The 15842-nt window shown below is 43.6% G+C and overlaps 2 protein-coding genes across 12 annotated transcripts in view; both read left to right on the top strand.

Annotated features, from left to right (window-relative positions):
- Positions 1 to 4890, top strand: part of dnmt3ab (DNA (cytosine-5-)-methyltransferase 3 alpha b) — a 147807-nt gene extending 142917 nt beyond the window's left edge. For 6 of the 11 annotated variants that reach the window (XM_064340696.1, XM_064340698.1, XM_064340691.1 and 3 more), the window contains 4 exons: positions 177 to 280; positions 2560 to 2629; positions 3284 to 3402; positions 3645 to 4890. In XM_064340696.1, the coding sequence (XP_064196766.1) occupies positions 177 to 280; positions 2560 to 2629; positions 3284 to 3402; positions 3645 to 3786 (435 nt within the window). In that variant the 3' untranslated portion in view covers positions 3787 to 4890. Of the gene's footprint in view, positions 1 to 176; positions 281 to 2559; positions 2630 to 3283; positions 3407 to 3644 lie in introns of those variants that run through there. The other 5 variants (XM_064340694.1, XM_064340692.1, XM_064340697.1 and 2 more) reach the window with 4 other exon arrangements.
- Positions 4891 to 10155: 5265 nt separating this feature from the next.
- dpysl5b (dihydropyrimidinase like 5b) overlaps positions 10156 to 15842 on the top strand; it is a 38281-nt gene continuing 32594 nt past the window's right edge. The window contains exon 1 of the mRNA XM_064340689.1: positions 10156 to 10314. The gene's annotated coding sequence lies outside the window, so the exon portion shown is untranslated. The remainder of the gene's footprint in view (positions 10315 to 15842) is intronic.

Raw genomic sequence — 15842 nt, 5'->3', positions numbered from 1 at the left:
GTGAACTCTTAATAAACACCATGCGTGTGAAATAACACAAAGTGATTTTGCGTTGTGTGTTGTTGACCATAAACAGGCCTAGATACTGAAGTGTATCAACAAAGAGCATATAGTGTATAGGTCAGGTGTTGGTCTAGCTTTGGTTCTAACCCCCCCCCTCTCCCCCCCCCTCCCAGTGTAACCCCGTGATGATCGACGCTAAGGAGGTCTCCGCCGCCCACAGGGCCCGATACTTTTGGGGTAACCTGCCGGGGATGAACAGGTTGGTTAACCCTTTAAGGTGAGAGGTCACAGATGTGTTACTGGAATGTTCGTGTGACTGAACATTCTAATGCTGGTGTCACAGTCGCCACCGGTAACCGAAAGCCTTGGAAATTTGGCATTTCACAATGGGGCGGAAACGAGAGAAGCACATTTTTAAAAAATGCTGCTCTGGTCAGGGCTAAGGTTCGAAATAGAAGCAGTCCCTCGCGTCAGTGGAAAGAGGGCTTCAGTGAAGGGTGCCAACTTGGCACCTGCAGTTGCTACGATATGTTTGTTGGCAAAAAATGTCTAAAGCCCTGATGGAATGTTGATGTGGTAATAATAGGGGAGCAGGTCTTTGGGTGTTAATATTTGATATTTTTACTAAAATTGGTTTATGTCAGCTTCATTTTGTACTTGATCACATTTGACAGGATTTTTTTTACGCTTGTACACCCTCTATTGGAGTTCTCTGGCAATGATGCAATTTGCTGCGTTGTGATGTCACTGTCTCCAGACAAACGGCCGACAGCTCAGGGAATTTGCTGCATTGTGATGTCACAGGGTCTAGACAAAAGGCAGACAGCTCAGGGAATTTGCTGCATTGTGATGTCACAGGGTCTAGACAAAAGGCAGACAGCTCAGGGAATTTGCTGCATTGTGATGTCACAGGGTCTAGACAAAAGGCAGACAGCTCAGGGAATTTGCTGCATTGTGATGTCACAGGGTCTAGACAAAAGGCAGACAGCTCAGGGTATTTGCTGCACTGTGATGTCACAGGGTCTAGACAAAAGGCAGACAGCTCAGGGTATTTGCTGCACTGTGATGTCACAGGGTCTAGACAAAAGGCAGACAGCTCAGGGAATTTGCTGCATTGTGATGTCACAGGGTCTAGACAAAAGTCAGACAGCTCAGGGACCAGGAGTTCTCAGTGAAGGTCAAAGGATTTGTGCAGGCCAGGCAGGAAATCCCCAAGCCCCCACAGCAACTGTGGGCTGCCAGGCTTCAGCTCTGATGCAAGACTGCCCTCTAGTGGCGGTAGTCACTTACTGTGCAAGTAGAATCCAAAGTCGAATCCTTTTTTTTTTGTTTTTGTTTTTGGTCATTACAAATAACAGTATAAACAGGAATGGGTAATTGGAGAGAAACGACTATAAGGAAACCTGTTATTTTATTTGGTGCACACATAAATTGCAGGAACTGAGTATTACATGTGTGTGAAGTCATGGTGGAAATTCCTCCAGGGTTTCCATAAATCCTTGCTGCTCGGGAGTAGATGGTAATTGAGATTACTTGTTCCTGAGGGTACAGTGTTCCCTCTCAAACGGCCCATCGATTTCTAACTCCCCGCAACAACAAGTCCGGGAACTAGCCTGCACATGTTCAGAGGCCTACAGCCTCCACAGTGGCCTTTTAAGAGTGTGTAGGTTTTTGATCCCTCATCCTTTTAAATCCATTTAAATCTTACTGTACACTTGACCTGGCCTTCTGCCTCCAATTCCCATAATGCAGTGGGAAGCTGCTCATGCCGCTTATTCCTTTTAGCATGAGGCTGCATCGCATCACAATCCAAAGACAGAGTAATAATAGCATAGCACATGAAAGATAAATCGCTGCCTTGCAAAGCAGTTTGAGCCTGTATTTGCATGTTAGTAATTTACTTATCACAAACATATGAACTGCAGTACCTCTGTTTTAATCATTGTTGCTACATAGAGAGAAGTGCTGGTGGAGCAATGGATTCTGGGATTTTTATGAATATTGAGAGAAGCTTACATCATTAGCTCCAGTTCTTTGCTGCGTAAAAAATAAAGAGGTTTTATAAAACTAATGCTTTTTGAATTATTTTTTTGTGTCTCTTTCTCTGTTCTCTTTCTTTCTCTCTTAACACCCCAACTTTCTCTCTCACAATCCCTCTGTTTCTCCCCCTCTCTCCCACACACTCCTGCATCCTCTTTCTCATTCTCTCTCTCACTCCCCCTCTCTCCCACACACTCCTGCATCCTCTCTCTCTCTCACTCCCTCTGTCTCTCCCCCTCTCTCTCACACACTCCCTCATCCTCTCTCTCTCTCCCTCTGTCTATCCCCCTCTCTCTCACACACTCCCTCATCCTCTCTCTCTCTCCCTCTGTCTCTCCCCCTCTCGCTCACACTCCTGCATCCTCTCTCTCACTCTCTCTCTCTCTCACACTCCCTCTGTCTCTCCCCCTCTCTCTCACACACTCCCTCATCCTCTCTCTCTCTCCCTCTGTCTCTCCCCCTCTCTCTCACACACTCCCTCATCCTCTCTCTCTCTCTCTCTCTCTCTCTCTGCAGACCACTGACGGCCATGGTCAATGACAAACTGGATCTCCAGGACTGCCTGGAGCATGGAAGGACAGCCAAGGTGTGTTGTGTGTGTGTGTGTGTGTGTATACATGTTAATGTGTGTACATGTGTATGTGTGCATGTATATACGTGTGTTCATGCGTGCGTGTGTGTTTATATATATGTGTAGGTGTATATTCAGGTGAAGACTCTTAATGGTATTTATTCCATTTTCAAACCCTTTTATTACGCTTAATATTATTGATAATTTTATGTGATTTACTCCAAGTGTTCTGACCCAGCGCCTTTCAAAAGGCTAAAAAGTTTCAGTGTTTATAAAAATTCCCACTTTCACTGAGGTTCCTCCTGACTTAACTGCGTAAATTTGTCCCAATTTCAGTTCACAGTAGAGCCTTTCTGTACTTTATCAAAGTGAAGGATAAAGGAAGTTTTGTCATAGGACAGATTTGCCCTTGCGGGGGAGGGGGGGGGGGGCGGTCCTGTTCATTCAAAAGCGCTTGGTTTGTCTCAGAGTTGGAAAATCCAGGTTCAGAAAGTAAATATCCTCCCCAGTATTTAGTTTCAATCACCTGGATTTACTAATTAGCACAAGTATTCAGCCAATAGGCAGAACTAATGAGTGAAATCAGCTGAGTTCATGGGCGAATGAAAAGCATGGAAGGATTTTTACTTCCTGACACCTGGACTTTCCACCTCTGGTCTGTCTTTGCAGTTCGGCAAAGTGAGAACCATCACCACTCGGTCTAATTCTATCAAGCAGGGCAAAGACCAGCACTTCCCCGTCTACATGAACGAGAAGGAGGACATTTTGTGGTGTACCGAAATGGAACGGTAGGACCCCAGGGCCGCCACCAGGGGGCACAAGTTCCCCTGTGGCATTTTTCTACGTTTTCAGCCTGTTCATATATTATATGTGTTTTTTTTATTTTTATTTAGTATTTCTTCTTCATGTACTCTTTTGGCAGTGTAAGTGTACAAGCTGATTATGTTGAAATATTTTGTGACAACTGTGCTGCTGGAATACCTCATGGTGGCTCTTTCCCCCCCTCCCTCTCACTCTCTCTCTTCCTCAGGGTCTTTGGCTTCCCCGTGCATTACACAGACGTCTCCAACATGAGCCGACTGGCCAGGCAGAGGCTTCTGGGAAGGTCGTGGAGTGTCCCGGTCATCCGTCACCTGTTCGCTCCGCTCAAAGATTACTTCGCCTGTGTTTAACCGCCCGTTGCCCTCGGCAACACAACGAGCGTCAACACGAGGAGAAAAAAACACACACAAGGACTGATATTTAAAACACGAAACAGCGTAAAAACAAAAACTAAAAAAAAAAAACATAAAACAAAATTTTACTCTTCTTGATTATTCGAACACATTTAAAAAGTAGGTGTTTTACGTTATTTCTTGAATTTTAAAAAATGTCATTCTTTTATCCTATTTAATTTTTTTATGTCATGTTATTTTTTTAAATTGTTATTTTTAGCAATGTTATCCAGTCGTTTGTTTTTTTTTTCTTTTCAAAATTGATTTACGTGTGCAAGCTGTACTTAAGACAATGCTTCATCTTACAGCACTGAGTTTAAGAAAACAAGTTTAGAAACGGAAAAAAAGCTGAAAAACAATGATCATTCTTATGGTGCATATTATATACATATATACGCCGTATGTATTCTGTGTGATTGTACGGCCATATATATGTGAGCTAATTGGAAAATCTTTCAGCTGAGTGGTGACAGATGGGGGGGGGGGTGTGGTCTTTGGGTAGGGGGTGCTATAATTCAGTAACGCTCACTCAAACTTCCAGCCAATGAGCCTTCACTGATAGAGCTACCAACCAACCAACCAACCAATCGCAGAAAAGAAAACTGCTCTACTACACTGTTGAGACGGCTCTGTCTTATGGAAACCCTTGGAATTGAGAAACAACAAAGCAAACAAACAGAAGAAAAAAAAAACATATATAAAAACCAACTCAGACACAAAACACACACACACACACACACACACACCCACAATCACGCACACACACCATGTACCAGTCCACTTACCTCTTGTTTACAGTTCATTTACACAGGTTTAAAGGTACTACTGTACAATGATGACTAAACATAAATGGTGCTTATGAAGATGACGAAAAACACGCCGTGCTCACGTGGCCTTACCGCTAAATCGCAGACAGGGATACGGTCGTCGGGGGCGACCCTTAGAGGCGCCGCCGACCTTCGTCGTCTTTTTTCTACTCGCTTTGTTTTTCTTCCTCTTCCTCTTCTTCTTATTATTATTATTCTTCTACAGTTTTTTTTTTTTTTTTTACATTTTTTTTTTTTCCAAAAAAAAATGCGTGATACTTCCATACAACGGAGTAATGCAATACAACCGTGGCAACAGAAAAAAAAGGAGACGGGGTGCGAGGTGGGGCGGGGCGGGGCGGGGCGGGGCGGAAGGGGGTTGCCAGGTTACAGCGGCGTGGGATGTAGGGAGGGAGGGAGAAGACTGGAAAACGCCACTCGCAGTGTTTTTTTTTTGTTTTGTTTTCTACCACAGCTTTTATACAAGAACTCTACTGGTGCTCAAATATCCTCTCTTCGGCCTCGAAGCTCTTCGGGCCATTTCCTGTGGTAGCACAACCCTGGAAACTCCAAGCCAGCCAACTGGGCAGCGTTGTTTTTTGTCATCCGTTAGAAAAAAAAAATTTGAAAAAAAAAAATCTTGAGATCACAGACTGCAGTGAGCTGTTTTTTGTTTTTTTTTTTCTCTCGCAGGTTTTACCTGGAGGTGTGGGGGGTGGGGGCGAGTCATTTTACTGTACAACTGTGGGAGGGAGGGGGAGGGGTCAGTGGGGGGACGGGGGGGGTCAAAAGAGATGCATTTTTACAGCCATGTGTGCATGACTCCTCTCTCTCTCTCTTTCTCTCTCTCTCTCTATCTCGCTCTTTCTTTCTCCCCTCTGCGTGCTACAATTCAGTCAGGTGCAAAAAAAATAAAAATCTGCAAACAAATATGGTGCGGTTTCACAAAGCTCATCTGCCTTTCCACAGCGGTTCAGCGCTTGTGCACTTCTCTTTTCCGTCAGTTTTTTCCCTTTTTTCCTCTTCTCCTTTTCATTTTTTTTCGTTATCTCGCTATCGTATAAGGTGCTCTCTCTTATGCCTCTACTTGCGTGCTGTTTTTTTTTTTCGATTTTCGTTTTTCTTTTCTTTGCTATTTTTTTTATTTTATTTTATTTTGTTTTGTTTTATTTCCGATGTAAAATGTGACCATGTTAGGGGCTGTGTCAGCAGAGATGAAAGAGATGCTGTGGAAGGGGGCGGGGTTATTTGGTGGCAGGGGGAGGGGCTAGGTATTTTTATAAGCAGAAATGATGGAAATTAAAAATTTAATTAAAACTAACCCTCCTCCCTGAGGAGGAGGGAGCGGTGCCCTAGGATTTTGTGTGTTGTAGGTTAGAGCTTGTCTCTGTCACTGTGTCACAGGTGACCTTCTGTGTGTGGGGATGGGGTGGGGGTAGACGGGAGGCAGGAGAAAGAAACGCTTCAGGTGCTACACCCGGTTTTGCCGAGCAAGACCAACTACATCAGCGTAGGCGTGGTAATTCCACCTCCCCCCCCCCTTTCCACAAAATGGAACAGTCCATGTTCCTGTACTCGGGGTTCTCTTCTGTAGTGTAACAGTGTAACACGTGACATTACAGATTACAGCCTACATTACAGTAAAATCTGTATTTGCTTTTTTAAAATGTTTTGGTTAGTTTTTTGTGATGTTAAATTTTTGTTTCTTTTTTTTTTGTGGGGGGAGTGGCAGTATTGCACTCTCCCACACATCACAGAGAAATATTGGGGTTCGGCAAGAGAAAGAAAAAAAAACAAACAAAATAAATGAATAAATAAATAAAAAGGAATTGCATTTTTTAATCATAACGCTTCCTTTTTCGTGCAACTCGAGTTAGTAAAACGACTTAATCCTTGGAAAGCCAATGTGATATAGGACCCCAGCCACAGGTAAATGGGTTTATACTGTAGTAACCACCATTGCACTGGATTGTATGTGAACTCTTCAACTTTTGTTAACCAGTCGATCTTTTTCTCCTGTGGTCCAACTCCAGTATAATAATAATGCCTAGATTTTATTGTACATAAACGAGTTTGCCTGTTGCTGTTTTTTTTTTATTTAGGTTTTTTTGGTTTTATGTCTTTTTAAATTACCTATGAGATGTACAAATATGATTCTTTGCTAATATATATCATGAAATTAGTAAAGCTTAGATAAAACAAAAAAAAAAAATTACGAGAGGTAATGAATTTGTATGAAAATAAGCTATGAAATTATGGGAGTGACTGAGAGACAACCTCCGTGCTCCCACCCCTTTTGTATTTATGAATTGTTTTTAATGTCTGATTGAAAAGTGGTTTGTGATGAATTTGTGATCTTAACAATAACTTGTCGACAGCTTTAAGAAGGAAGAATCTCAGCTTTGGCGCAAAAAGCCCGAAAAGCGCTATTTTTTTGTTTTTTGGTTTCTTTACTTTTTATTTTATTTTTTAAAAAAGACTAAAAAAGAGGGACTGTAGGTGTTTCATAAAGGTGCTAAACAATTTTATCTTAAAAAAAGAAAAATATATTGTTAGGAAGAAAAATCAACCTGTCTTGACAATGACTGTTTTTAAGTTCTCGTAGTAATGGAAAAAAAAGCACTATTATTTTACTCTTATATGAATATATTAACAAAGGCATTTTAACTTTGTACTTGAAAAAAATAATAAAAAAATAAATAAAAAATGGACAGATTCATGTGTTTTAGCCTAGACATTGCTGTAGTCGGTGCTTACTTATCTGTGGGAAAAAAAAAAATCATGTATTCATATTGGAAAATTAGAGATACATTTGGTAATAACATTTACTGTCGCATATGTACGTGCTTGGTTCCCCTGGCCGCTGAGCTTTCCCAACATTCCATGCAAAAACCCATCCCTGTTTTCTTTCTGTTGTTCGTTTTAGTTTTTTCGTTTTTTTCGGACTGTAATTTTTTAATTTCTTGTCGTTTTTTTTGTTTTGTTTTTTCTTTTTGTTTTTGTTTTTTAAAACCGTCGCTTTGATATTTATTGACAACAATAATAATGTGCATTTCACAGTCTCTTTAAAAACAGGTCAGTTTCTCGATATATCTCTGAAGTGATTACTATTGTACTTCTGTGTGACTATTTTTCGTGACATAGCTGTTGATGGATTATACTATTCTAAAAGGTCAGTGCGTACAAACCGATGTAGCAGTCAGCCATCACTCCGCTTTCTTCTCCCATTTTTATTTTTCAGTGCCCAGAAAGAAGAAGAAAAAAAAAACTCCTCCTTTCCTATGTAACTTGTGCTGGAGAACACTTGAATAAATGTACTGTTTTTGTGCAAAAAAAAAAAAAAGTTTCTTAGTGTACTTCATTTTCACTGAGATGAAAGTTTGTTTTTTGTATTCGTTTTTTTTTTTTTTTGACTTCATCTGTCCAGGGTGTATTCCCGCCTCTCGTCCAATGTGTGCTGGGATAGGTTCCAGCACCCCCCCGTGACCTTTCCCAGGATAAGCAGGTATAGATAATGGATGGATGGATGGATGGATGGATGGATGACCATGCTGGACAGCCTGCTTTTGGTTTCATCTTAACTTTTTGTGTTGGTTTCAGATACCGTTTGGTGGCAGATTTGTCCCTTCCCATTTGATTGTGGAAAAATGTGACTGGTGATATTTTGTTACTGCAGTTTTTAATCTTTAAAAGCACATTACATCACAGGTACTTATCGAGAGCGACTCACGCCAGACTCTCTTGACTTTCTAAAAGTTCTTAAGCTGACCTGACAATGAATCTGTCCCCCAATAAATGTATTCCATGAGTTCTTTCCATTAGTGTGAGACAGTACATGGGTAAGTTAGTCTACCTGAATGACTGAATGAATTTGAGACAGTGGGGGGGGGGTTGATTTCTTCTTTATGAACATGGCTACCCTCTTCTCTTCTAGAAATTTTTTATTTTTTAAGTGTGAGAAAGTTATGTTTTCTTTACGCATGTTTTTAAATCCTCTGGTAAAACGGTCAAACGAAGACGTTTTTGTCGGTTAAAGATGATGAGGTCATACATATCAGTGTCACTGAGGCAACAGGATGACCCCCCATCATCATCCCAAAAAAAAAAAAAAAACAGCCTTTTCCCATATTTGTAGGAGCCCGGATGAGGCGGATGAACTCTTGGAATTTCTGGAATGTCGCTGCTTTTCCCAATTTATTACTGGTCGCATTTCTGATGCATTACTAACAACTGTTTTAGAAGGGGGAGAAAGACTGTTTGTAGACAGAAGACGAGGATTCTTCAATGTATATCATTCCCCTTATGTAAATGTAATATGTTGCAATATGCCAGATCACGTAGTAGTGGCAGAAACGGGGGATTTTCAAGACTAGGCTTGATACAGTGTTAGATACTATCTAGTCTGTAGGAAATCAGAGCACTAATCTAGTTTGGGAAATGGCGAGCATTGTTGGGCTGAGGGGCCTGTTCTCATCATTATATTATGTTATGTTGCTAAATATTGAAATGGAACGGCATTATCAATACATTGGAACACGTCACAATGCATGAGGCAAATATTCAGACTGGCTGCTTTCCGATATTGCTATGCATTGTAAAAAAAAAATATTGCTGTCAAATGTATTGATCATTACAAGACTTTCCCAAAATTCCACATATGTAAAGTTCATAGATGTTGTGACTGTTGCTTGTACCATAATTGCAACAGTACTGCCCTGCCAGTTGCTCTTAATTACACAATTATGCGCTTTAAGAATTTAAATCATTGGGATTCTAATTGAAGTGTGGTCACCTCATCACTGAAACAAAATTATTTTTGGAAATATGAAAAGCACAGTGACAAAGCCAATGACGATCAGCCAAACCTTAAGCTGGCGTTAGTGAGTACAAGTACATATTCACGTTAAGAACCTAAAACGCGGTTTCGGTAACCTTAATCGATCAAGACACTGGCTGTGGCAATGAGCAGTTCACACAGCTCGTCCCCTGGACCTAGTTTGAAAATCACTGCATTACAGAATGTGTCACGAGACAAACTGACCGTATGGCTGTCTGCTACTGATTGATTGATTTATGTATGAAAATTCAATGCCTTAACAACGGACCATTGAAGTTGTTAGTCTTAAAATCACGGAATACGGAGAGCGTCTGCACCTGTAACCGAACCGAGACACGATCCGAGCACGCGCATGTAGCCGTCGCCTTGATGCTTGCAATAAATCGAAGCGCTTGTGATTTATCTGAACCAATCGTCCATATATTTCTGTTTGTCTGTCGAGGCTTATTCGGATGTATTCGGCTATTTTCTTTTTAAGAATGACAATGTTTCTTTTGAATAATTTTCTGTTGGGAGGTCTTCATTAAACCTAGTCATGCTGAACGCTGTAACGCTTAAATTTAAACTACAATTTACCCACGGGCCCCAAAAATGGTACAAACCCCGACGAGCAGACACGCCCCAACTGTCCCTGTATTGGTCAGTGGGGGCGTGCCACGTGAAGAGGCCGTCAGTGATTGGTGCATTCCCCTGTCGCCCGGTCTGGATGTTGAGGGAAGCTCTGCCGGTCTTTTAGCCAAGTGTAGCATCTGCATTTTTAACAGTGCCAGCTGCCGTCAGGGTGGACAGTGCGTGGTATCTTTAAACGTGGCAAAAGAAGGCATTGGACATACGATAAATAAGGTACGTAACTAAATAAATAAGGTCGCTTTGTGGAATTTGCCCCGCCGTCATTAGCTTGTGCGCGACGCAGTTGTTCATTTAAAAAACGTTGCCGTAACCTTGTTCATGAAATCCACGTCAACTGGACGGCTAACGGGACCACACCAACGCTCGCTCGAAGGTGGTACCTGCAATGCTATTCATCACGTTTGCTCGCAGTCACCTCTTGCCGAACCCATCGTCTGCGATCCTCTTCTACGAAGGCGATTTAACTCGGTTAACTGTTGCTAGTCAGTGGTTGTCAGTGTCAAGCCACGGCACGAGGCATCTACATTGCCCAGAAAATAACAAATGAATAAATGTATCAAATGACCTCGTAATTCTCCACCATTACACACGATAGCCTACGTGAATTAAATGTTTGCGATAGTTACTGATGAAATTCCACTACAATAAGGGTGGACGGGTTATGCAGTTAATATTTTGATATTTTATTTGCCTCTGAGGAATGCAAGTTTATTGAATGGGCGTCGCTGACCGTGATGTAATTGTTGTTAATTTTACGAGAGATAATTAGGCTAATGTGCTTCCTTGAGCGTGTCGCGTTTCTGAATCACCGCTTCTTGGTGTCTTTCTTTGTGTCATCATGCTAGAGACGGATTCCAGTGTCATGTTAAGGCTTTCCCCCCGTTTTGTAGATCTGGTAATAACCCGGTGACAGTGGAGCAAACGCAAAGTGGGAAATTCATGTTTATTTGGAGGACCGAGCGCTTTTTGATTGGAGCTGTGCGATCTGCAGGACTGGTTCTAAAACATGTTGCTGGCTATGCTGTGCAGGGAACGGTCTTTCCCAGACAGAAGAGGGGTTGAGTTTCATTGTTGGGCGTATTGTGTGGGACGTCTAGGGAGAAGCACCAACGCAAATGCCGGCGAGAACACATGAATGCCGGTTTAGCTGTGAGAATTAAAATTCCTGGTGCTGGTATTGTCAGCAAATGATTCATATTTTGGGAATGGGATGAATGCCGGGTGTGTAGCCTATATATATTTAATCAGTTTGGCTAATAATTTATAAAAGCTGATAAAGCTGATATATAAAGCTGAATTCACGTTGTTGGTGACGTCCAACGTAATTGTACAGTTTAATTCTCGGGAGTGATGTCACACTATAGCCTGCTCGATTTCATTAATAATTCCAATCCAAGTGCCGATCGTTACGTAGCTAAATGATCATGGCTGGTGGTTGCTAAAACCGTAATTCAGACACACAGATCAAGTATGTGTAAACCTGCAATTAAATCATTTCTGGGCGTGTCTTCGCAGAGGGAATAGCTCGTCTGTGCACAGCCTAACGGCACTAGTGCTGTCTAAACGTTGGAATGATTTACAACACAAGTTTTTGTTATAGGCTACTTATTCGCTAATTTCATGATTCTTCTTTCGTTTTGCTCAGTTTGCCCAAACAGAATGCATGTGCCCTAGTTTCAACTCATGATTTATTCATGCGAGGGCCCCGGAGAGACGAGGGTTCCCTCAAGCACAAAGGGGCGAGTTTCGTGCATGAATTACGTTTATTGTCAGAGACCGCATGTCTAATCCGGAGCTACGCCGCAGAGGCCTCCGCTCGTCCAAACATTTACTCGTGTTTTTTTTTTAATCGTACCCCACTCACCCCAACTCCTCTGAACGTAACCGGTTTCGTTGAAATTATTTGGAGACGAGGTAGCGGCTCTCGAGGAGAGTCAGCGACTAACCAAGACCCGCGAGGCAGACCGTAGCGAGTGATCCGCAGTTCCGTGACCGTGACACTTTACGAATGGCTGAATTATGCTTCCCCCTCCGGGTTATTTTAACTGGAGGCTGAGGATGAAGTCAAGATTCTGGCGGCAGCTGTCCACTCTTATCACAGTTCATTTAAATTGTGCATGGAAACAGAGACACACATACAGACACACACACACATCCTTTTGCTGTATCACCTCACGCATCGCTGCACTGAGTTATACACAGTCGATTTAACTGGATCCTCCAAGCCGGACTGTAAGCACGAAAAAGAGGTAGACAGCGTCTCGTGCACGTATGCACACAGAACGCGCGCGCGCTGGTGCCACACGGCAGCGCGAGGAGACAAGGGGGAGGGGGGGGGGGGGGCGCGTTGAGGTACCGCTGTGTGGAGTTCGGTTATGATGCCCGTGGGTCCGCTTCTTCGCTTGCAGACACACCCCGTTCTGCGGCTGTGGGCCGCTCCACGTGCAGGGGCGTACCCGTATCGTAGATGGTACCCCTAGGTGCTGAGACAGCATCTTGTTTTTGGTACAAAATTGCGGTTGGGTTTTATAAGTGGGAACATTATTATCTTAGAAACTCGTGCTCATCTCCCCGGGTGGTCTCCGAGGCCAGTTCTGCGGAAGTGCGGGGGTCTTTGTAGGGCGTCCGTTGTTGGATGTTGTTGTATTTGCAGGGAATCAAAGACAATGCTTCCCAAAGTAGGGCGGAGAACAAATAGTTTGACCTGATTTTGATGTTCAAAGAATCATCAGCATTGTTAATGTTAGAAATAGCCTTTAATTAAGATTGCACACACATGCACAACAGGACACATGCGCGCGCACACACACACACACACACACACATTGTTCTAAATCCTGTATTATGTTCCTTGAATGCATGGCTCAGTTCTCTTATTTATATTTGCATCGTCACTGAAATCAGGGCTGCAGACGCTTCCTGTCGGACAAATGATTTCATTCAGTGTCAATTACTTTGCTGTGTCTCTGCCTCTCAGTTTGCACCGCAGGACTGGGATTGATCGGATTCACGTTGATCTGAGCAGGATTGACATGGGCGTGATTGATCCGAGAGGGATTGATATGAGTGGGGATTGATCCGAGAGGGATTGACCTGAGCGACGCTGGCAATGGTACCGGTGTGGCGTCCCGGGTTCGAACTTCTGTCTGCCGTGAGAGGGGCGTGGCTTCTGCAGTCTGGAAAGCGGATTTCCCCCATGTGATACGATCGGGGCGGGGGGTTGGGGGAAGGGGTCGAGGCAGGTTAGAAGGCAAGTGGCCTGATCATGTTTTGGACCTTTTTTTGTAGTGGGAAGTTAGTCAGTCGGTCCCACGTCCGCCTGTCGAGCCGCACGTTGATGGTGTTCTGCGTGTCGCACGGTCTCACAATCCGAATGAGAACGCCTGTGAGCGATATGAACTTATCACCCCAACGGCACCGCAAAAAAAAAACGCATTCAGTATGCGTAAAAACGACGACTCGCTCACTTCCTGTGGTCCCCGGGGCGGAGTCGTTCCCCTCCCCAAACAGTTTGCCCATTGTGCGCTCATACAGTAGTGTCAATACGCCTCTCTGTGGTTCTACGCGTGCGTTTTAATAACCCCCGCATTCTCAGCGCGGAGTGCGTTTCCCGGGGCGACCGCGAGCCAGCGGGGCCCCCTGTGTGTGCGTTTGGGGATTGTGCAACGCGGTGCACAAGAGCGGGGGCTGTTTCCGCGGGAACGGGGATTCCGGAATGGGCCACGTGGAAGAATGCGGCGATTCCTTAAATATCCGGGATGGCATCACCGGGGTGTGGCATCACCGGCGGACTCAGAGGAGAGGCTGCAGGTTTAACTCCGGTTCTGGAGTGGGCGCTGTGTCTGCAGGTTTAACTCCTGTCCCTGAGGGGGCACTGTGTCTGCAGGTTTAACTCCAGTCCTGAAGGGGGTGCTGTGTCTGCAGTTTTAACTCCAGTCCTGGAGGGGGCGCTGTGTCTGCAGGTTTAACTCCAGAGATCTATTTTGTGCATAGGCTGATTGGCGTTGTTGTGTGAACTTACTTGAACCCTTTAAGGTACTGTTGATACTTGAACCTTACAGATATGACATCACGTGTGTTTTATTTAATTTTGTCCATCATTAATGGCGGTAATGTCTGGTGATGTCAAGCCTGTTTATTTCCTGGTGTGGGTAATGTTATTTAATACATGGACTTCATGGGCTGCAGAGAGTCCTTAAGTGCAGAAATTCTCATTTGGAGGAGAGCTTCTCTCGAAAATCAGTTTTTGCTGGTAAATTGATCCATCCACCAATAGTATGATTAAAAAACACACTGATTGTGAAACATATTAATCTTGCCATGCCAGTCTCCCATCTTGGAAAAATATGTCTGAGTGATGCAATGACATCACTGGGGTAGCCACACCCACTCCCGCGGTCATGGCGATGGGTAACCAAGACAGATGTGAGTTTTGAATGCAAGACGTGACTAGTATGACATCTGGACGAGCGTAACTTTTCCTCACAGGAGTAATATCTTCGGTTCTGTTCAGTTCTGCTCGTTTGTCCTGTTCGGTTCATTGATTGACCGCACTTTCAGTGAACTCCAATGAAACGGAGAGGGTAAGTGACATCACCAGCGGTCTGGATTACAGGTCTGGAAGCCGGTCAAAGCGTGCGGCGATCCAGTAGCACTGACTTGTAGTCTGCAGGCTATTAATCACCAGTCAGCCATACAGACCTCCTTCTGGTCTCGGTCTGGCTGGGTAATTATGGCCGTTGTTTTTGAGGGTGTAAATGTGCTGTTTTTGCGTGTGTCCTCCTGTTTTATAGTGAAGGTTTCGCACAGTCATGTTTAAGGGCTCGGGGGAATAATGTTCCACTTTTTTGCACATTGATTCGAAAGGATATTTTTTTATTATTCCTTCTGGAAGATGTCTGCTGTGTGGAGCCGTGGGAAACCTGCTTTGAGAGTCTTTGTGTGGGACAGGGTCACTCAAAATTGGGCCTTGTAGCCCAAACGGTGCTGCTGGTTTTCTCTTTGTGCCCTCTGATCCAGGACTGATTTACACCTGGGACAGGTGAGCTAAATCTCTGGCCAATCAGTGACTTGAATCAATTAACTAACTGTCAGGCTGCAAAGAGAACCAGCAGTGCTACTGGCCTCCAGGGCGAGCTTTGAGTATCCAGGCTGCGGGATTCTATGGAGCTCCTGTGTTGGCATGCTTAGTGACGGAGGCAGAATGGACATTGCTTGGTATGGTGCAGTTCCTTGCACTTATTCAGAGATAATCTTTGATATTTTATATAGATATCAGTTTTGTTGCAAAGGCTCATATTTAATATTGCCCACTTTATTGTAAGTGTGAGTTCACACTCTGCTTCATGGTCTATCACTGGCAGTCTACAGCGAGAGATCCCGTTTTCCACACAGCTTTTATGTTGAAAGGATCAAATTCCACACACTAGCGCGTGCGTAAGAATGGATTTGGATATGGGGCGTATGCTGCAAGCTCTCCCAGCTTTTGAGTGTTACCGGATGAAAGGACCAGCGCTTCCAGGTGCTGAGGATGGATTTGCCGATTAATTTCTATAAAAAACCGCGGTTGAATTATCCCAGAGTCATGTGACATGGCGGTTCTCTGTAGTAATACGGAAACAATGTCAGCTGCAGAGAAACGTTTGTCTTTAAAAAAATTTTTTTTTAAATTAAATATGTCATTTGATATGACATTTTTTCTGTCATTTCGTTAAAATGCGTGATTGATTGTACGTCTCCTT

This window comes from Anguilla rostrata, chromosome 6 (assembly GCF_018555375.3).
Source record: "Anguilla rostrata isolate EN2019 chromosome 6, ASM1855537v3, whole genome shotgun sequence".
Lineage (NCBI taxonomy): Eukaryota > Metazoa > Chordata > Actinopteri > Anguilliformes > Anguillidae > Anguilla > Anguilla rostrata.
Note: the sequence above shows the minus strand (reverse complement) of the source record. Positions and strands in the feature narration are given on the sequence as shown.